The sequence below is a fragment of the Physella acuta genome, unplaced genomic scaffold, assembly GCF_028476545.2.
Source record: "Physella acuta isolate Inbredline_101_S28 unplaced genomic scaffold, ASM2847654v3 ptg000453l, whole genome shotgun sequence".
NCBI classification, from domain to species: domain Eukaryota; kingdom Metazoa; phylum Mollusca; class Gastropoda; family Physidae; genus Physella; species Physella acuta.
In genome coordinates, this window is record NW_026731972.1 from 383,695 (window position 1) to 405,772 (window position 22,078).

At 35.6% G+C, this 22,078-nt stretch overlaps 1 protein-coding gene across 2 annotated transcripts; it reads left to right on the forward strand.

The window, feature by feature from the left end:
• The first annotated feature begins 5,125 nt into the window (after positions 1-5,125).
• Positions 5,126-11,955, forward strand: LOC131943358 (organic cation transporter protein). Of its 2 annotated transcripts, none has more exons than XM_059303440.1 (10): positions 5,126-5,178; positions 6,111-6,467; positions 6,851-7,082; positions 7,172-7,361; positions 7,496-7,628; positions 7,735-7,835; positions 8,209-8,426; positions 8,652-8,784; positions 8,882-8,954; positions 9,299-11,955. In XM_059303440.1, the coding sequence occupies exons 2-10, from the start codon at positions 6,177-6,179 to the stop codon at positions 9,605-9,607; spliced, it is 1,680 nt and encodes a 559-aa protein (XP_059159423.1). In that variant the 5' UTR covers positions 5,126-5,178; positions 6,111-6,176; the 3' UTR covers positions 9,608-11,955. The 2 variants fall into 2 exon arrangements, with proteins under 2 accessions (XP_059159423.1, XP_059159424.1); XM_059303441.1 differs by having other exon boundaries at positions 5,133-5,247.
• The last annotated feature ends 10,123 nt before the right edge of the window (positions 11,956-22,078 follow it).

Below are 22,078 nucleotides of genomic sequence, written 5' to 3' on the forward strand. Positions count from 1 at the left end.
CACACACCGTCACAAAATTACGGACCCCTCTCCCCTTACGAGTGTAACGTCATTTATGGACGACCCCATAGCCAACTCAGCTTGGCAACAGCCACTTAATTGTTTACTGTATCAGCAATGTTTTATAAAGTAATTAGTTATGTTTGTAGTAGCCTCAACCAGCTTTCACATTATAAAGTGGATTAAGAAAGACCTGGATACTTGACTTGGAAGATGGGTTACCATTTAGAACAGTTGAAGAAATTAACTTCAGATCAAATTACCTAGGTAGCTGTTTTCTGCGGGCTATGACTTAATGGTTAGGCAGGCTAACTTTTATATAACCTAAATTTTTATTACACTTATAGTGTGATCTAAAAATTCAAAATTTAGAATTATATTTTATTTTTAATTTGTTTTTAAGCTTTTGATGTGATATGAGGAATGTTAATAATTGTAACATGCTCATTGAATAGTTTATGTTAGCAACTGACACTTTTCTTTACGTCACATGATTTTGTTATGTCATTTGTGTCTAGACTCTTGATCTAGTACGTAACGTTTGTTTTGACAGAGAAGACACAGGAATCAAACACAGGGGAAGTAATTTAGAGTAATTTAGAGTAATAATTTTAGTCTCGTCATACTCAGTTACCTCCCTGTAAAAACAAGTGAACATTAATACAAACTTTAAGTACTGAATTTATTTAGAAGATGGATAAAGCTACCATTGCCACCCCCCCCCCCCCCAACCCTGAAAATTTTTGTCGGCCCCCGCCTTGCCCGAAAGTTGTATGTTACCCCCCCCCCCAGTATTTCTTCCAGACTTTTTTCTCGGGGGGGGGAGGGGGGCAATTGAAATTTTCGGGGGGGGGGGGTAAAGTTTCGGGGGGGGGGGTGTACACTGTTAAAAGTAATATATTTTCTATATAAATTCCATTTCGTTCGGGGGGAGGGGGGTTGAGCGGTAGACTGAGCCCCCCCCCCTTTAAGAGATACCTGGAAGAAACACTGCCGCCCCCCCCCCCCCCGGAGAAAAAATCTGAAAGAAACTCTGACTGCATGTTTTCTCACTATAACAAATGAAATAATTGTAATGTAATATTTTTTTTAAATGTATTTTTTTTTTAAATATTCAATCAGAGATCACGCTTATTTTTTAGTTTGCCTAGGGTGGAAGGTCGTGGGATCCGACCTAAATTTTAGCCAGGACTGGGAAAAGAAGTAGTTTGAAGACAGTTCAAGATAAAACATTTACATCATAAATGTTTTTTTTTACAAATGACTTAATCTTGATGTAATGTTGTTTGCCAAATCACCGAGTAAATTACCCTATTATCCTAATGGTATAGAGATCGATCATAACTGTACTGTGAGACTGAGTTCTCCCGACACCTCATCCAACATGTTGACACTGGTTGTCTAATTCAGATGAGTTGAGGCCTACATTAGCGTTGAATTATAAAAAATAATTTACATATGATAATTTGTATATATACCCCATCATATTAGTCAAAGTTACAAGTTTTTTAAACCATCATAATTTACTGATAGCAAATAGTTTAACTTAAGTTCAAGTCTCTATTGTGACAAGAAAAATCATTGGTTTTTTTTTGTTTATTATTTTTTTTTAATGTAAATTATTTGGTAGATCATGTTTGTGGTTGATAGGAAGAAAGGGAAATAACTGTAGTCAGGCTGTTGGCCCAAGATGTGGGAGAAAATATCGTTTTTATGTTGAAAGAATTATTATTTTGAAGGAATGTTAGCTTGACAAACGATTGATTTTTCGATGGAACACTAGTTTGTATCAATAATTATTAAACATCGTTCATGATAAATCCATGGTAACCCTAAGTTTTTACCATCAGTTTGGTTGTTCTCGATCGTGATTTTAGCCAGCAGCACAGTAAATGCCTAAGTAAATTTTTACCAATGCGATAGTAATAATGCGGGTCGATAGTAGCTATAAAAGCAACACAGTTAATGAGATCTGGAGTTTGAATATATGCGATGGTGTCCGAATATGGACATAACTTTGACGTAATTTAATTGTGAGCATTATATACATTATACAAGTAGAAGATCACAAACAATACATGAGCTCAAATTACAATGAGTCGTCAACTTAATGGATTTAACTTATTTACCACCACAGCCCACCAGCCAGGCTGCTTCTACTGACGTCAAAGTTGTCATGTCAAATCTATTAGACTAACGTCTCAGGGGCGTAGCGATGGGGGGGGGGCAGGGGAGTACATATGTCCCCGGGCGCCGACCTTAGGGGGCGCCAAAATGGGTAGTAAAAACAAATTAAAATGTTTTTTAGCTACATTTATAGTTTGAGGGGGGGGGGGGTGCAAATCGTAAGTTTGAGGGAGGTGAGGGTTCAAATTGAAAATTTGCTCCAGAGGGGGCGCCAAATTGAAAGCTTGTTTATCCCCGGGCGCCGTAAGGGTCGATACGCCTCTGTAACGTCTAGTCTACTTTCACATTCTTTTTGCTGGACTTTAAAATTATATTTGTTTACTACCCCAACAGCTATTTTTTTGTCACATTGAATTGTTAAGTGCATTACATGACTACAGTAGGATAATGTATGTGCAGCAGCCGGCACAGCAATGCACTCATTAAGGCTTATAACTTGTGACAACAAATTGAGCTCGTCTAAGTAACTTCGTCTCACAGCGTATGACCCAACAGGGAGTCACACAACGTATGGCCGACAGGGAATTTAAAAATCGATAAATTTGACGTCATTGTAGATACAAGCTTGTGTACCTCATCCCCCCCCCCCCCCCCGTCTCCGTCCCCATCCCCAAAAGAAATTTTACTCTCAATATTGTTCATCATTCAAAGAATGTCTTTTGTCTCGTAGTATCTAAATGTTTGTTTTTAAATCACAATTTAATAAATTTATAATTACACTTTTGACCCCCCCCCCCCTCCAAACACTACGCCCTCACTTCCATTTGTAACTCACCATGACACATACAATGGGTGCTTAGTCTTAATTGTTTGTTAGCCTCATGTTTATATGTACTTTTGTATTTTTATCAAGACTAACACTTCGTAATACACATTTTTTAGATATGGTGGGGGTGGGGTAATGTTTCTATGCGTCCACTTGACCTAGCCAATATTGCGTGCGCCTATGTCAGTAACAGATGCAGCAGATCTCCGGATAACCTGACAACATAATCAGCCGATCCTACCCTATTATCAACGACACAACACAGTTCTACATTTAATACAAAACTTCCACTACAAAAATGGAGTTTTTCAACTGTTGCTGTCATCAAGCAGAACTGCACTGCGAGGTAAAATACTGAAGAATTTATTCAGCTTTATGTTGGATACTAATTATTGTAGTCCATACAATGCGTCATATTCCTGATGGGGGGGGGGGGGGTATATAGATTTCTAACTAGGTGGAGCGCGGTAGTCTAGAAAGCCCCGGTAGAGTTTTAACAATGTTTTAAGACTTTTATTTTTGTATATTGAAATAAATACGATTAAATATGAAATAAATACGGCACTTAATCTTGACCAAACAGGTCTGACTTTTTTTAGGACGATTGACAATGATGGGTGAGGGGAGGGAGCATTGTAAATGTAACTATAAAACACAAGTAGATCTATATATACAGCATAAACATTTTGCGTACTTTTCTTAGTAGTTCTGAAATAACATAATTATTAACACATGTCGATATTTACTCTTACCGTTAGAAAAAATCTATTTTTAGAAAATTTCGTAGGCCTATTTACTGTGTGGCAAACGAGGCTTCTCAAACTATAAAACAGAACGTCTATACTTTATAAATAAAACGAAGTGACTTTTCTGTGTGGGAGTGGGTCAGACAGATGAGCAACGTTACAGTTTTACAATTTGAAAAAGTAATTTGACACTAATTTTTTTCCGTTATTTAGCTTTATGTTTTCATAAAATGTAATTATTTATGGGAGACCCAAAAAATTATTATTGGATATTAGTATAAAATAGTTTGATTCGTGAAGGCGAAGGATTTCCGCTTACTTGATTTTACACGTCAAAAGCAAGGAATATTCTTTGAGCGATATCGTAAATGTATTTTTGATTGAATACTTGTATTTTCAATTAATTTTACTAGGTGGTCGTCCATAAATGACGTCACACTCGTAGGGGGAGGGGGGGGGGATCCGTAATTTTGTGACGGTGTGTGATGGGGGGGGGGGGGTAAAATGGTGTGACGACAGTTTTTTGCATTATAAAAAAGCGATGCTAGAAAACGAGTTTTAGACGTTATTTCGCGTTTTAGAACACGGTTTTAATAAATTGTAAGATTTTGGAAAAAATACCGTTGTTTTAAGAAAAATGCAACAGCAATTTTGAGGGGGGGGGGGTTGTAGACTGAGGTGTGACGTCATTTTAGGGGGTGTCTGGCTTTTTTGCGACGACGTGTGACGGAGGGGAGGGGGAGGTAAAAATCGTCCCAAAAAGCATGACGTCATTTATGGATGACCCCTAACTTGAACATTAACAAACTCACTATTTATCGCCCAACTTGAGTATTTTGTGTGGCTAATAATTTTATTAGCATATTAAAGCCTAAAGCTTCAAAATATAGGCCCAACAGGGATTAAAATATGCTTTGCTTTCTAGTACTTTTTCCGTTATACGGGAAATACTACTCGCCTTTGTCCTATTTCCACAACAAATATATTGATATATTATCTGTCATTATTTTTTTAAGCCAATAGTACTGGGAATTTTACAATGTTAATATTAAACCGATGTCTCATTTTAGTTTATTGCCGTTCGTAATTCTTTCTGTTAAACGATTATAAGCCTTCTGGTATTACTGTTAATCGTTAAAATTATTGTACTATTTAAACGAAAACAATTATGCATGAAAGTGCAAAAGCATTTAAAACAAGATATTAAAATATATAAAAAGATATTGAAATTAGTATAAATAATTTAATTGTTTTAAATCGTTAACATCGGTTTCTGATTAAATAGCAGTTTAGTCTTAAAGTTGTAAGGAGGGGATAAATATTTGAGAAGCACCGAACAATTTTCTATAAATAGTGACCTACCAAAAAGATGAATTTCCGTTTAAAGGGTTATAACTCTCTTTTACTTTTCAGTGCTGTTTACATTTGGTTACCAGACATCGTGGAGTGTGGGTGTCTGTGAATCTGAAGGATATGCTAGTAATGATCTTTGTACTCGCGAAGCTATCCTAACAAATAGCGCAGCTTATTTAAGTAGTCTTATTTATAGTACGCATATAACGTTTTTATCGGTATCTAGTTTCAAGTTGAAGTAGCTAACACTGTACTGTTAGTGTTACTGTTAGTTACTAAAAAATAGTAGTGTTATTGTTAGTCTACTCTTTTTTCAAAGTTTTTTTTTTACTTTTACTCAATTTTACTGTCTTTTACTTGTCTACTGTATCACATGTTTGTTATCCCTGTTAGGCCTTAGGCTGTTATCATGTGTTATGTCATATAATTTATTAATATATTGTGTAGGGCCTAGTGTTAGTGTTAAGTACTAGATCTAGATCTACTAGAATCTAGATCTAGTAAGTTAAACCAGTTCTTACACTTTTCTATTTTCACTTTTTCAGAGGTAGACCTAGTACTAGTATTATAGTCAAATAATACAAATTTACAAATTAGTTGAAACTAGGCCTGCTAAATTTACTATTAGATTTAGACTAGACAGACTTTTAAAAAAAAAAAATCCATTAGATCTTCCTTAGCCTAAGGCCCTACTAAGGCCTAAAAATAATAATAAATTTAAATAGGCCTAGTAAATAGGCCTATATCTCCTTACTTTGTCTTTTTCTATCTAGCATGCCCATTTACTGTATTAATATTGCCTTGTGACTTGTGTTAATAGTTAATATTAAATAATAATACCAGCAAAAAAAGTATTAATAAGTTCTGTGATGGCATGCTGATATACTGGAGCTCATAAATTAATTCTACCAAACCAACTCTAGGCCCATATGATTGTTTTGTAATTTTTAATTTTTTTTATCATATTCACGTATTCAGCCATTTTAAAAAATAATTTGTTGTTTGAGCTATTATATTTCTGTAGCTGAATTTAAAATGCAAAACTTTTTTTTTCACAGGTCATGTTTTGTTAGGACATATTTCTGATCTTCCAATTTTGAACCAGAACATAAACAGTAGCTACCATGTCTGAGTATGAGAATGTGCTTGAACAGATTCGTCCTTTTGGGCCATACCAAATTAGAACATTTGTGTTGGTATCACTGTTTGAGACGCCTCTGGCCTGGGCCATGCTGGCACCAATATTTACTGCTTCAAATCCAGGGGTTTTCTGTGACACATCACAAGAGTTAAATACGACTTTCTGGGGATTAAACAAAAATCAATCTAAACAATTAGGCTGTGGAAAAAATGTTTATTGTCAGACTGTACCTAATATTTCTTTTCTTCCTGATTATACTTCTATTGTCTCAGAGGTATGCAAACATTATTGTGCAAGTTTTTTTTTAAATGAGTAAATTTTCAAGCCATAAAAGTTGATAAATAATTAATTAATTAATTAATCATTACTTTATCATTGTCTATTAAAAATGTATTTCTTAGTTTAAGTAATAGCTTTTCTGTCTTTTTTAATTGCACGAAAATTAATGTATTATTAATTCTTACTTAGTTACTTCACCTAAAAATTTAAATATGTATTGATTAATTTGACTCATTTATTATCATTTTTAATCGTCAAATTCACTTTAATCATAGTGCAAAAAACATGTAATTCTTTTGGAATGTTTTTTTAGTTCAATATGAAGCTATTTTATATAGTTATTTAGACACCTAATGATTATCAAACCTTTGTTCACAGTGGGGTCTTGTATGTGATAAGGAGTACATCAGTGATCTCATAACTTCATTACAAATGACTGGTGTGTTATTTGGAGCTCTCATTACTGGACAGCTGGCTGATATTTTTGGTAGAAAAAAAATTTTGTTTATTGAATATGGCCTGCTTATTGTATTATGGTTTTGTACCGGATTTGCTCCAAGATGGGAAATCTATGCAACATTAAGATTTCTTGTTGGTGGACTTATAGGAGGTAAATCCTGTTTTTTTTGTTTTTTTTTACAGACCTACTTGTAATCGTTACTTTTGAGGTGAGATATAATGATGTTTATATTTTTCCAGGGTGCCTTGTTGTTAATTTTGTGTTGCCATTAGAATTTGTTACACCAGCCTGGAGAACTTTTTGTGGTTGTATTGGTTTTTGGGCTGTGGGACTTATGACCCTGGCACCCTGGGCTTATTTATTGAGGGACTGGAGGACTTTAGACATTGCTATGTCGTGCAGTAGTGTCATTTTGCTTCTACTGTGGTGGTAAGTAAAAAAAAAAATAATTCAAAATAAAGAAAATTTTAATTGCAGTTTTTTTTCAAAGTAAATATTTGTTTTAAAATGCTTTCATAGCAGTCATAACTTATTATAACAATATATTTGTAAATTTATGTAAGGTTTATTGATGAAAGTCCCAGATGGTTATTGAGTAGAGGCTATTTGAAAGAAGCCGAAGAAATCATTGTCAAAGCTGCAAACTTTAACAAAAGGCCTGTACCTGATTTAAGTTGCTTGCAAAATTTTGTAAAGGTTTGTATATTACGTTTCATTATTCTTACAGTCATGTTAATATAAAATAATTTTGGTTTATTTATTAAAGACAATACAAAAAGTCTTTCAAATTTTTCTTCTTCAGAGAGAGCAAATCAGAAAAAATGAGGAGAGAACTTATTCTTACTGGCACCTATGTAGCTCATTTCATTTAACAAAAGGGAGTCTCATTTGCATGTTTGGATGGTAATGGTTCAAATTCCCTTTTTTTCTATTCTAAAATGCAATTAAGAACTTGTAAATGGAGGCAATGTGTGTAGGTGTAGGTTTATTATCAGTTCACCACAGCTTTTGTGGAGCCTGACATCCTTGGGGTAATTAAAAAATATTTCATACAGCTCTAAGGATTAAATTCAGTTTTTAGTTAAGAATAACTCATTTAAAAAACATTAAAAAATCATCAAAATTTAGTTTTTGTCTTATTAAATACATCTTGAGAAAATCTGCATTAACTTTAAATATACACTTTTTTAAGTAGTATTAATTTTGGGACACATGCCGATCTTTTTGCTGCGTTGTTGTCTTAACCACTCTGTGAAGATTTTATCTTTATTTGCAGGTTTGTATCAAGCTCAGTATACTATGGACACAATTTCAACAGTAAAAACTTAGTTGGGAACCGCTATTTAAATGTATTTATTTCTGGATTGGTGGAGATCCCAGCTTTGATATTTGTATTAGTTAGCAACAACTATTTTGGACGACGTAAAACAGTGTTTTATCTAATGTTTATTTCTGGATTGGCATGCTTTTCCATCCTGCTCATTGATGCATTTGGTAAGTTATTTGTATTACCTGTTATACATGATAAATTTACTCTCTTGTAAGAATGTGTTCTTTTGTTTGAAAGTAGTAGAAGCGTATAAATTATATCCATTTCTTTTATTCATTGTTTAAAATAATCCCTGCAATATGCATACTAAAAGTACTTAAGTTGTTTATCTATTCTTTCCGAATTTAAGTTCTAATTCTAATTTATCATTTATTCTAAATAACTTTCAGTGTCATCAGAGGATGACTTAGAAAAGAGGAAAGCACTGACCATAACCATGGCTATGATTGGAAAGTCTTGCATATCTGGAGGTTGGGCAGCTGTTCAGATTTTTTCTGCTGAAACTTTTCCCACTGTTATTAGGTAAGTGTTTTCTTTATTTATTTTAATGTAAAAAATTGAATGATTTTTTTTTACTTGATTTTATAATTTTAAAACTTTAAATGTGTCGTTTAAACAGAAATATTGGCATTGGTGCGTGTTCGATGGCAGCAAGAATTGGAGGCATAGTGGCACCACAGTTCGGGTTTTTGGTTAGTTTTTACATTATTAAAATTCTTAGATAACTTTGTTGGGGTACATTTCTAAAGTCCTTGCTTTGGTGAATTGGTAATTTTAACTTATAATTCAATAGAAATTAATTTACAGTGAACTTTATTTACAAAGTTACTAAAGTTACTTAGAAGTATTTTAAACAATTCAATTTAACAGTAAATTTATCAATATGGAAGACATAGTACTTATTAGAAGTCCTTCTGAATGTTCACTTATTACAAGTATATGCAATTAACAAAAACTACAAAGCAGAAATATGATTATATTACTGATTATATTTATAATTGTTGTGGTTGAAATTTTTCATTTTTTTTTCTACCAGGGCCAGTCCTCAATGCAAATTCCATTCACCATATTTGGTATCCTGTCTGTAGCTTGTAGCTTTCTGATGCTGCTACTGAAGGAAACAATGGGAGCGCCGTTACCTGACAGGCTACACAGACAGTCAGAGATAGCATCCAGCTCTGTGCAAGTTGAGTTGCTGGTAAAAGATAACATGGAGAGTAATCTCTCTGGGAATGGAGACATGTCAAACTATAAGGATAGTCAGACTCAAAGGGACATAACCCCAGCAGAAGCTGAGAGCCATCAAAACAGCTTGGAGAATGGTGGTGTTAACCCTTTGTTGTAAAGATCTTACTTTTTCAACTTGTTTTTACAAGAATTCTAAACTTGAGTATTTATTAAACTTTTAAACTAATTTACATTTAAAAAAGCTTCTTTTTTAGAATTTATAGATAAATCAGATCTAATTTATTTTCAAATTTTAATCTTTAAAAAAATAGAAGCAAAATTATAATCTCACAATAAAAAGAATTATTTGAGTACAATATACATACTTTTAATTTATGTCTACATTAGATATATACAAATTATATACCAAAGACATGACATAGTAATTCATTGACAAGTTGATATTTATTTTAAAATGATAAAATAACAGATGACGTATTTCCTTTTTCAAATTTTAATCTCAGGAATTTTTCATCTGGTATCATGTTGCCACTAGCATTGTATCTTGTGTTATGTCATTTAATGCTTTTACATCAATATAATCAAATACATTGAACATTTTGAAAGCATTACAATCAGATTTTGGAAATGTTTGAGCCAACAAACTTTTTTTATCATGTCCTTATTTTGAAAATATTTGTATAAATACCTAAATAAATTTTGAAATTATTGTTAAAACTAAAGAAATATGTAAACAAGAAAAATATTCTATATATTCATGTGTATTCAGTTGGTCGGTTTCTTGATTAACATACAAGCTGCATATCAAAGTTTAAAACTGTTAAGTCATTAAATTGGATTTTCAATTGATTGTGGACATTTTACATTGTAAAAGAATTATTTTTATAAAAGTTATTTTTATATATTTATGTATAGAATTTTCATTTCTAACTCAACTTATACATTTATTGGCATTAATGTTTAAAAAATTTTACAATTACTGTTATGAACCCATAAAAAACAAAATGTTGCTGTTATTTAAAAACTAATGCAAACTTTTTATTTTTTTATTTATTCTTCTTATATTTTAAAGAAATGTTTTTCATCATGATCTATAAACAATTTGTTTCAACATTTAGTAAAGTGGTTTGTGGAATTGTGAAATTTAAATTATTATTTTTGCCTGATTTTCTTCCCAGATAATGAATAAATAAAGAGTAAATGTGTCTCAATAAATTTTAAGTATATTTTTTAAACATTGTCACATGACAGATTTTATTACTGTGTAACACAGACACTTTTAAATCTTTTATTCCTGTAATTTTTCTTTGCTTGTGAGAATTTTATAATTCTTGTTTTACTCTTTTCCTTTTTACTCCACTATGTTTTAACATCATCTTTTGCTTAGATAGAGAACAGTAACATGACAAATTATAGTGACAAAAATGAATTGTATCTATCCTTTTTTTAAAGATTCATGTTTAATTTCTACAAAATTGAATTTGTAAGAAATGAAAAGACCGAAAGGTCAATTATAATACTCTAAGTATATTTCAAAGGTCAATTATAAAGTTTCAAAGGCCAGTCCATTGTTAAGGTTTTTTGAGATAAGGCGCCCATGATCTGATTACATTCCTTAAATTTATTTCCAGGATATTTTTTTTACTGTTTGATTGGTATTTTGTAAACATCTATATTAACTGTATGAAATAATTGTGAAAGTTACTTTTTGGTGCTTTTTTGGGTCAAGGTTGATGGAAATATTTGATTGGTCTTTATTTAATGTTTATTATTTCATCCAAGCATTTTTTTACTTGTGTAAAATCCCAGTTACACATTGTTATTGAATATGAAAAAAAATGATTCACTTAATCAATAACCTCATAGTATCTGAAGGTTTCAAGTTTTAAACTTCTTTATATAACAATACAATATAAATTTTACCAGATGTCAGCAACAAAGTAGTAAATTATAATTTTACCTGATTCAACTAACAACATTAATATATTATAATTTTAAGTGAATCAATACACATGTCAAAATATTAATTTATGTGAACTAATTAACTCACCTATACATAATGATTTTACCTGATAAACAAAGTACATCACATACTGCATGTTTTGTCTAGCTAAAGTTTTATCCCTAGCCAACTGTGTGCTGTTTGTAGTTTTAGATTTCAGATTTGATCACTGCATGAACTTCAATTTTAAACAGGAAGATTTGTTTCTTTTAGCATGTGCTTCATCAACCTGTCTAAACTTATTTTTGATTAATATGATGATTAAAAATCTACATTTATCTTCCACAGTTTTATTTATTTTAACAATAAGTTATAATTTTAAATCAAAAGTTGCTTGTAAATCGTAAGATTTCTTCAGGCCTGCTGCCAAAGTTGTTGAAATCAACAGTTTTTATATGACCTAGTTCAGAGCTTTGACTTTCTGTTTTACCTATGTTATACACTGCATCATCTAACAATTTTTCAGGACATGATTGGTTTACAATAAAAAAATCTTTTTGTTATGTGATTTGTTATGTATTTTATATTTAAAATCCATTATCAGTCAACTTCTAAAAGAAAGTTGTTAGAAATGATACTACAGAATTTTAAAATGCCAATTTTGGAAACTAGGGGAGGCGACCATATACGTTAGGTCTCATGTTAATCATGCTACATGCCACATTGAGAAGCTAGTTGCTTCCCTTTTCGTAACTCCACCATTCTTCACAATCACATGCTTCTCTCTCTTTACGTTACCCCCTTCCAAAACTAAATACCACCATTCGTAGTAGCTGTCCATTAATAATGCCACAATTTTACCCCACCCAAACAGCAGGTGTCACAAAAAAATCTTCCACTTCAGTTACGTCACTAATTTCCACCCCACCTAAAATAAGTATTCTAGTAAAATTTTAACAAGGCTCTCACTATTTTTATAAGCTTTTTAGTTCACACTGGAGCGGTTGTGGCAAATGATGTAAGTCATTTCTGTACCGCTTCTAATGCAGCGATTTCGTTCAAATTTTCCAGATAGATACATTGTTCTTCGACGACAACGCAAGAATTTCAATTTTTTACTTTCTCGTATATACGAAGTATAGAAAAAGTATTGTAATCGTGCACAAAAATAACATGAAATTTTGACAGTTTTCACCGTTTTGCTCCTCAGTCCTTCATCACATCCGGAGTATAGAGGACTTATTTTAATCAGGCAAAAATTATAAATACAAATATATAAACGTTTTGGCGTTTTATGCGTTATCGAGTCGTAAAAACAGTTCCCCTCCCCCATACCTCAAATCGTCGCTAAAGCGAGAGCTACCCCCTCCCTCCTCACACACACCCTGACTGTGACATCATTTAAGCACGAACTCTCGCCGTGTCAGCAAGTATGCGTAGCAGTACATAGTTCTAAACCAGGAATAAAAGGGTTAATCAAATCTTAACAGTGCAGCAGTGAATATATCTTCAGACGTGATCGCGTCCATCTGTCACGTAGTCTCAAAGAAAAATACATTTAGTTAAAGTATAAGATCAGCCCACAGATAGTCAGGTTATTGCGTCAGGATTCGCTAACAGATTTATTGACTTTTAACTCTGCTTCAGCTATTTACATAAGAGATAGATTAACTATTGACATAATTATGTGGGCCTGCTACAGCGGGGAAGGGAGGGGGGGGGGACAAATTAGCAAACTAAAGTTCATGGCTAATTGGTAAAAATAACCGGGGGTAAAGCAAAAGGAAAGTTACATTATATTTTAGACGTATAGGTTTGATCAGAGACACAATTTTTATCACCGAAAATAAACCATTCTCTTCAACTCTAGCTTTTGTATTAAGATTTTAGTGTTTCAATGTACAACTCTCACAACAGTTTGATCAGATAGTTGTGTTAGGCCACATCACATGATGAACATGCCGAACTGTTGCAGAGATATCAACACAACCTTTTTTTAAATTCATAATTATCAGTCTTTATCTCCCACCTCCCTCCGACAAAATAGAAAAAAAAATTATTTATATTGAAAATATATACTTAAGTGTCCACCCCCACCCGATAATTACGTAAGTTTCAAATACCCACTTTCTCCGGAAAAAAAATAATGAAAGAAACCCTAGATGTCTCCCTGAGTGATAACTATATCTGCTAGACACTCCACGTAATACCCCCCCCCGGTCTGTTCCTACACTTGTACAATGCTTGTGACATTGGGAAATGTGTGAACTCTTAGCCCTGCTGATAAAATCACCAAGCTATCAGACGTGAATTAATGCAGACGATAATCCCACTAAAAAGTGGGCGAGTCAGGTTGTAATCCCACAAAAAATTCGGAGAGTTTACAGAGATTACTAATCCTAAAGAGACTGCCTAATATCGTTTAATGTCTTTGATTAGTTTCTCCGCCTTTTTCTAATCTAAAACTTATGTAAATCTTATGAAACCGGTCGATACAGATCACCATATAAATTAGAGCTTGCTTTTGGCCACACATTACGTAATACAGGCTACAACAATAAGTGGTAAGAGCTTTAGTTATAACTTATATTTATTTGTTTTTAACCTTACTTATAAATTAAACTTCTTTATATTTATTATAGCTATAAATTGTATGCCTTTACTTTTAACCTTCAACTTGGTTAAAATGTGTGTATTTTCAAATTTAAACTAAGTAATAAATTATATTTTTGCTCATAGTCTACAATGCTGGTACAAAATACTTTTTTACTTACTATTTAACCTTTAGCCTACCTAAAATTTACGTTTCTGTGTCAAAATTAGGAATATTAGGCTTACATTATATTATTCCATGTAATTTACATTTTAAAAGTTTTTTTTAAATAAGATCTACTCCCAAAATATATAAATCACTGTGGATTTTTTTTTTACGTGTTTTACGCTGTTTATTTGTTTTACGGTGACAGTCGGGGTAAATCTTTGAAGTGAAGTCAATTTTTTACTGCCGTGACTGGCAACCAAAATGTGGTCAGCCTGTCGTTGCGCCAAGAGTGCAATAGAGGTTTGCAACATTTATGCAACATTTATGCTTACCTTAGATAAAATAGTAATAATTTCCGCTAACAATATAAAAAGAGACACAATGAAAGTTATATTTTAGTTTTGATATTTGTAAAAAAAAAAATCAAAAAAAAAAAAAAAAAAAAAAAAAAAAAAAAACTAAATGTAAATGTTGCCATTTTATGAAAAAATTGTCAGTTTGTTGATCCTGGGTTTACCGGGGGGGGGGGGGGCTTTAAACCTTGGTGGTAGGTGTGCGAACGAACAATGGTTAAAAAATATATTTTGTCTTTAAATATTTGCTCTTGTGGGTGGGCTGGATGAGCGCCAAGTGGTGGTTGGGGGGGGGGGGGAGTCAGAGTTTCTTCCAGGCATCGCTTTGTTTTCCCCCCGAAAAAATTCTACCCCCCCCCCCCCCCCGAAAAGTTCAAGCCCCCCCCCCCCCCCCCCCCCCCCGGAGAAAAAAGTCTGGAAAAAACACTGGGGGAGTCTCCTCCATAATATATATCAGAAGAAATACCGTAGACAACACTTATCCAACAGCCTTTAGAATCACACACGAACAGTGGCGTAGCGACCGGGGGGCAGGGGGGTACATATGTCCCCGGGCGCCGACCCTAGTGGCGCCAAAATAAGCTAATTTGTATCTGCTAACTTTGAATTACAAATATAAAAAAAATATAGGGGGGGGGCGCCAAATTGAAAGTTTGTCCCCGGGCGCCGGGAGGGGTCGCTACGCCTCTGCACACGAACAACAGTAAAGGCGCCTGGGTTTTAGATATCTGTGCAGTAAGACGATAGAATCAAACTTTATTTTAGCTTTGGAAAAGTTCATATTAAACTTCTCATAGACAGGCTATGTTTTGTGTTTTTGTTTTTTTTACCAATACCATCTTTTCATTTTACCAATACACTCTTAGTGTATTTAAACTAATTAATCAGTTTAAATATACAAGGAAAATAAGATAATTAAGTCAAGTTAACTGCAGTCACACGAAGTTTTATTGCAGGAAAAAAATAACTTAACTCAGTATTGTATACATAATTTTTCTTGTCGCACCTCCCAGTGTTTGAATCTCAGCCTCCTAATAACCACAACCAGTTCGCTCAATCATACACAGTTGAGAGATTCATCACACCTGTACTACCTGTCTCGATTATAATCTAAAATCCCTTTTAAGCCACAGGTCAAATGCCCGGTTACTTCTACAGTTAGTGTTACAATCAACGCCTATATTGTTGGGGGAAGTAACTCGTCAAGTGAAGAGAGTGACATTTCCTGATGTCAATCTAAGGGAAGTCACTACGACTAAATGGTTTAAAAATGTAACACCTGACCTTCTCTAGACTTAAAATGTGCTAGATGACACTAGATGGGTGAATGTCCTACTGCCTATGTGTAGATGTCAGTGACACTAGATGGGTGAATGTCCTACTGCCAATGTGTAGATGTCAGTGACACTAGATGGGTGAATGTCCTACTGCCAATGGGTAGATGTCAGTGACACTAGATGGGTGAATGTCCTACTGCCAATGGGTAGATGTCAGTGACACTAGATAGGAAGATGTCATGCTGTACTTGACAGTATTATACTATCAATTTGCGAGAACTAAAACACATAAATGAGATAATACAAGCCAATTCTACGTCACATTGTCGTTCATTACCCCCCCCCCCCCCCCCCAAAAAAAAATCCACAACTTGGTGTCAATTTCTGGACAGACAAGTACATTGGGTCTTCTATTTATGACGTCCATTTTGTCGTCTTGATTTCACTTTTTACATGCATGATACGAGTTTTATGTTTGTATTAAAACGTTAGTACTTCGAACCGACCCCCCCCCCCCCTTCCCAGTCTACATGCGTCTACAAAAGTCGTTTTTTTCGGACCCCACCCCCTCCCCTGCGCGTGGACGTCATAAATGGATGACCCCCAACCACATTAAGAGAGCGGTCACGTTCACATGGATAACTTGTATCTAGCTACATCACCATCCTATATTTTAAACCTCTTTTTGAAATTGCAAGATGTCAATTATTTACATGGTCGTCGGATTAGGAGGGGGGGGGGGCTAGAGATAATGTCAGACTATAGCAGTTACTTGTGTGTAGGAGCCGATCTGCCATTGGGCGTCTCCTCGGGTGGCGGATAGTGAAATGCCCACTATATGGAAGGTACCGGGGAAATCAAATACCCGAGGTAGACTAAAATCAGCTGCTGTCCTGAGACAACTTAGGTGATGTCAGTAGCGTAGCGAGGGGGGACGGGGGCGGGGGGACATATGTCCCCGGGCGCCGACCTTAGGGGGCGCCAAAATGGGTTGGAAAAATAAATTGAAAGGTTGAGGTTGGTGCAAATCGAAAGTTTGAGCGGGGGGGGGGGGTGCACATCGAAATCTTGGAAGGTGCGGGTGCAAATCGAAAAGTTTGAGGGGGGGGGGTGTGCAAATCGAAATCTTGAGGGTGAGGTGCAAATCGAAATTTTGAGGGGGAGGTGCAAATCAAAAGTTTGAGGGGGGTTGCAAATCGAAAAGTTTTTCCCCGGGCGTCGGGTAGGGTTGCTACGCCTCTGGGTGATGTCCATAAGGTTAGTCTCTGGATCAACAACCGGACCTCTCAAACAAAGCACGTTACAGAAAAGCCAAAATGAACATTTAGAAAATTCTGACATGGAAGGAGAAAGGCTTTATCTGGAATCTGGTTGAGAAAACAGAACAGGACAGAGGACTCTGGAGATCTTTGGTTAGGGTGACGGGCAGTCGTGAAGACGACGATGATGATGATGATGACGACGACGACGATGATGATGATGATGATGATGATGATGATGATGATGATGATGATGATGATAATGATAATGATAATGATTATGATGATGATGATGATGATGATGATTATGATGATGATGATGATGACGATGATGATGATGATGATGATACTGTTGATGATGATGATTTTGATGATATCTTAAGGTCGATATCTCTTCCATCCTTACTTCCGTCAAATGCAGCCATCCTTATTTTTTTTATCCACAAAAGGACTGATCTAGTCACCATTTTGTAATGCTTTAATATTGACGTTTTACCCTGCTACATATAATTAGACATACACACAACCCTGTTACTGCCTTAAACGTAGATCATAAACTATGGCTTAATTTTAACCTAACGTTCACATGAAATGTTAATATGTAGCAGTAGAGCGTTAAATGGAACACTTGTTGTCTCCCTTGGCTATGGAGTTTCAGCTGATTAACTTGCAAGATTTAGCTTAGGATTGACAGCCGAAGTTTCGAATCAAACGAAAACCGCAGATAAAGGGGACTAATGGCTAAATACTTTTTGAAATGTACTGTAAAAAATGTCACTAATACAAAAAATGTTCATTTAAAGTGCGGCTCTATAGCACTTGAACATAACGCTTGAGATTATTTATAAGCTTAAGCTAATATTCCTTGCACGCACGCACACACACACACACACACACACACATATATATATATATATATATATATATATATATATATATATATATATATATATATATATATATATATATATGAACATGTTCCCCCTACCTCATTTGTCTTGTATCTTAAATCTATCTTTATTATTCTTACCGTTAGACTTAACACAGCCGTATAATTAATGAGCCTCACAGCATCGATTAATCTTTGATGTTCTAACACCGCCGCGCTAAATACACTATATTTTCATAGACCGGTTAACATCGAATCTCGGCTCATGAAATATTCTGTCCCCTTATGTTTTGTAAAGATAACATTAAACAAAATCACCATAGAAGATAAATATTTAACGACCTTTGTTTGTTTTTTTAATAAATAAAATAAAATGCTACATACACATCAAGACCAGGAAGATATAAATTGTGTTTTGATTCATTTACAACTCATTATTCGTGTAGAGTTATCGTTCTTGTGTCTCAAAGATTGCTAATACATCCATTCGTTCTTATGGACGTGTAGAGTTATCGTTCTTGTGTCTCAAAGATTGCTAATACATCCATTCGTTCTTATGGAAGTGTAGAGTTATCGTTCTTGTGTATCAAAGATTACTAATACATCCATTCGTTCTTATGGACGTGTAGAGTTATCGTTCTTGTGTCTCAAAGATTGCTAATACATCCATTCGTTCTTATGGACGTGTAGAGTTATCGTTCTTGTGTCTCAAAGATTGCTAATACATCCATTCGGTTCTTATGGACGTGTAGAGTTATCGTTCTTGTGTCTCAAAGATTGCTAATACATCCATTCTGTTCTAATGACGCGTAGAGAGAACGGGAACGAACGTTTATCTCTAACCAAAATCACGTGACGTTAGTTGGAAGCGACAGGCCCACGAAATTTTTTGCCCACCTGGTGTGACGGTAAATATTGTTTCAGAAATCCTGTAGAGGCGGAAGTGACTGTTGCGACGTCACGTCACTGACGTCATTGTTTTATCAAACAATTAGCGGCTCCGCGAAGAGCCTTGAGCCACATCACTGCACCTCAGCCTGTCAGTTTTGAAACGTTGGCTCGGACCTAAGATTTTGGAGATAGTTGGGGAGAATAAATACAAGCCGCGTTTAATAGTGGGACATTTGGATTATAATCGAACACTAAGGACGTTACGGTAAGGAACAATAGGAATAATATCAGAATCATTAATTTTTTTTCTTGTTCGTGCACAAGACATTTTGGGCAGATGAAGTAGTTTATCTGTTTCAATGAACTCGGCCTCAGGGGGGTCATTTTGTCTGCACTATGCCTACCGCATCAGTTTTTTTTAAAGAGTCAGGTACTCATCAAAGCTGGGTGGACTCAGGGAAGTTATACAAGTTGGAACCCGGGATCTGAACTTGAGACTTTCCTTTTGGATCGAAAGATCTACCACACGATAAACTAGTTTAAAATATTATTTATCTTAATAAAAAATGTAACAGTAGTCAGTTTTAAATAAAGTCGAAAATGCTTTAAAATGTTATTTCGTTGCAATAGAAAATTTATTTTAATTTTTTTTTAAACTGAAAGCGCACAGATCTGCCTAGCTAAAAAAAAGAGCTTCTTTAGAATTTTGACAAAACATAGCTTTAAATTACTAAATTAATTTTTACTTGAACAAAGCAGAACAAAAAAAAAAGAATACAAAAAGATAGGTGGATGATCATCACATAGGCTGCGATCTTGCCAGTTTGAACACAATATATTGGTTAAAACTGAAACGTGTTCAATGCAATGATTTCAACTTAAAATTTATTAGTTTTTCCCGAACTTGATTAAAAGATAATGGGCGACAGTCATCGTTTACCTTACTCCACCTCTGCCCCACTCCCCATGTCTCGTCTCCCCGCCCCACTCCCCATGCCCTCATTTCCCCCCCCCCCCCCCCCCTCCAAGGCGATGATTTATTTACCGTCATAATGTGCTGAAACACAATAAAGCGACCCCCATTTCTCATACACACACATACACACATAAGCTCAAACACACACACGATTATTAGCATTTGTCAGCTAAAATTGATGCATGATATTTTTGCAAAATTTGATGTATGATATTACCGTAAAACTTGATGTATATTACTCAGATGGGGGAGGGAAGCTTGAACAATGAAAATTTCAGAATTTCAACACATTTGGATAAAGGAGTAACAGCAACTTGGCAATTCAACAATTGGTTGAAGGATATGAGAAAGTTTTATATGGCAACCTTGTTGGGTGGGGGGGGGGGGGTCAATATCTGGTGACACAGTAGTGGGGGTCAATATCTAATGACCCTTTGTGGGGGTCGATTTCTGATGACCCTGATGTGGGGGTCAATATATAAGTGCAATCTGTCAGCTTCTGATATAATCTGTCAGCTATTGATATAATCTGTCAGCTGTTGATATAATCGGTTTCCTGTTGATATAATCTGTCAGCTGTTGGTATAATCTGTCAGCTGTTGGTATAATCTGTCAGCTGTTGATATAATCTGTCAGCTAATGATATAGAATGTCAGCTGTTGATGATATAACACCAATTGATCTGGCCTCTATCTCCCTCTTTATATTGCTCCACTGCTCGCCTGAAAGTGCGGCCTGTGCTACAAATTTATGGGTAGTGAGGCATCGACTGAGGTTGGTTGGTTGAAATTATTTTAATCTCGTGTATGACAGAGGTCGGGCCATCACAGAGGTCGGGCCATCATAGAGGTCGGGCCATCATAGAGGTCGGGCCATCACAGAGGTGGGGCCATCACAGAGGTGGGGCCATCACAGAGCTCGCGTTATCACGAAGCTTTGGCCATTAGAGTGGTTAGGCCATCGTAGGGGTCCAGTCTTCAGAGGTCCAGCATTTAGGGCTCATGCTATGAGAGGGTGTGAGGGTGGGGAAAAGCAGCGCCACCAAATGTGAGGGTGGGGGTGAAGAGAAGAGCCAAAACACACAAGTCCGATTTAACATGTTCTATGATTCTTTATTTACACAAATCAATTATCTACTTCTACCTAACTAGTCTATACTATATGCTGTCTACTAATACTATTAACTACGCACTCCCATAACTAATCCTATCTACCTCTAACACTCTGCCTAACTCTATATTTCTCTGGCCGTTCCTTACTGTTACCTATCACCAACTGCTGATCTAACAACTGACCAACGCTTCAGTGGTCAGCTGACCGTCCCATGTGACCGGTCAGCTCCAGCATATCCATTGGTCTGTTAAACTAACTAAGCAATAGTCTGTTTCTACCATCTACCCTGAAATAGCGTCATCACAGAGGGGTCAGTCATTAGGGGTTTCAAACCACTAATTGTAGTTACAACCATATATGAAATTCAATGTTGGCCCCCATTCTCTGAAATATCATCTTGGCCCCATTCTCTAAAATCCAGTGTTGGCCCCATACTCTAAAATCCAGTGTTGGCCCAACTCCCGCTAAGGTCGGCTTAGCACTCATCCCTCTGTACACACCCAGCCGTCCAGACGGCCTTCACGTCGCCAATACATCGCCTCTCACCAGTAGCGTAGCCAGGATCGTCTCATGGGGGGGGGGGGGATTCAAATTTTTTCCAGCAGTATATAACCCGGGGACAAACTTTCGATTTGCACCCCCGCCCCTCAAACTTTCGATTTGCACCCCCCTCTCAAACTTTCGATAATCACCACCCCCCCCCCCTCAAACTTTCGATGTGCACCCCCCTCATACTTTCGTTTTATACCCACCCCCCCTCAAACTTTGTATATATATACAGAGGGGTCTATGGGGGGGGGGGGTTATAACCCACCCCCCTAACCCCCCAGCCTACGCCACTGCCTCCCACAAGATGTCGCCAATTCATCGCCTCCCACAAGATGTCGCCAATACATCGCCTCTCCCAACTACTCTCTCAACGCTTGAACTGGCTACACACAATTTATACTTAGAACATTCGTTTTCGTTTAATTTATTTTTATAAAAATTGTTCGAATTATTTTTTGGCCTTAAACAAACTGGCCTATTGACACATATAACATCAATCCAAAGTGGCACGTGACTCTGTAAACGTAAAAAACCTCGTAGGTTTACTAGACCTGGTTTAATGCTATATAAAGCCGCGGGGCTGTCCCATATTTTTTTATATTGAGCTCACAAATTGGG

Coding starts and splice junctions, on each gene's coding strand:
- LOC131943358 (XM_059303440.1), top strand. CDS start 6,177: ATGTCTGAGTATGAGAATGTGCTTGAACAGATTCGTCCTTTTGGGCCA. Junction 6,468..6,850: donor ATACTTCTATTGTCTCAGAG/GTATGCAAACAT, acceptor CTTTGTTCACAG/TGGGGTCTTGTATGTGATAA. Junction 8,427..8,651: donor CCTGCTCATTGATGCATTTG/GTAAGTTATTTG, acceptor AATAACTTTCAG/TGTCATCAGAGGATGACTTA.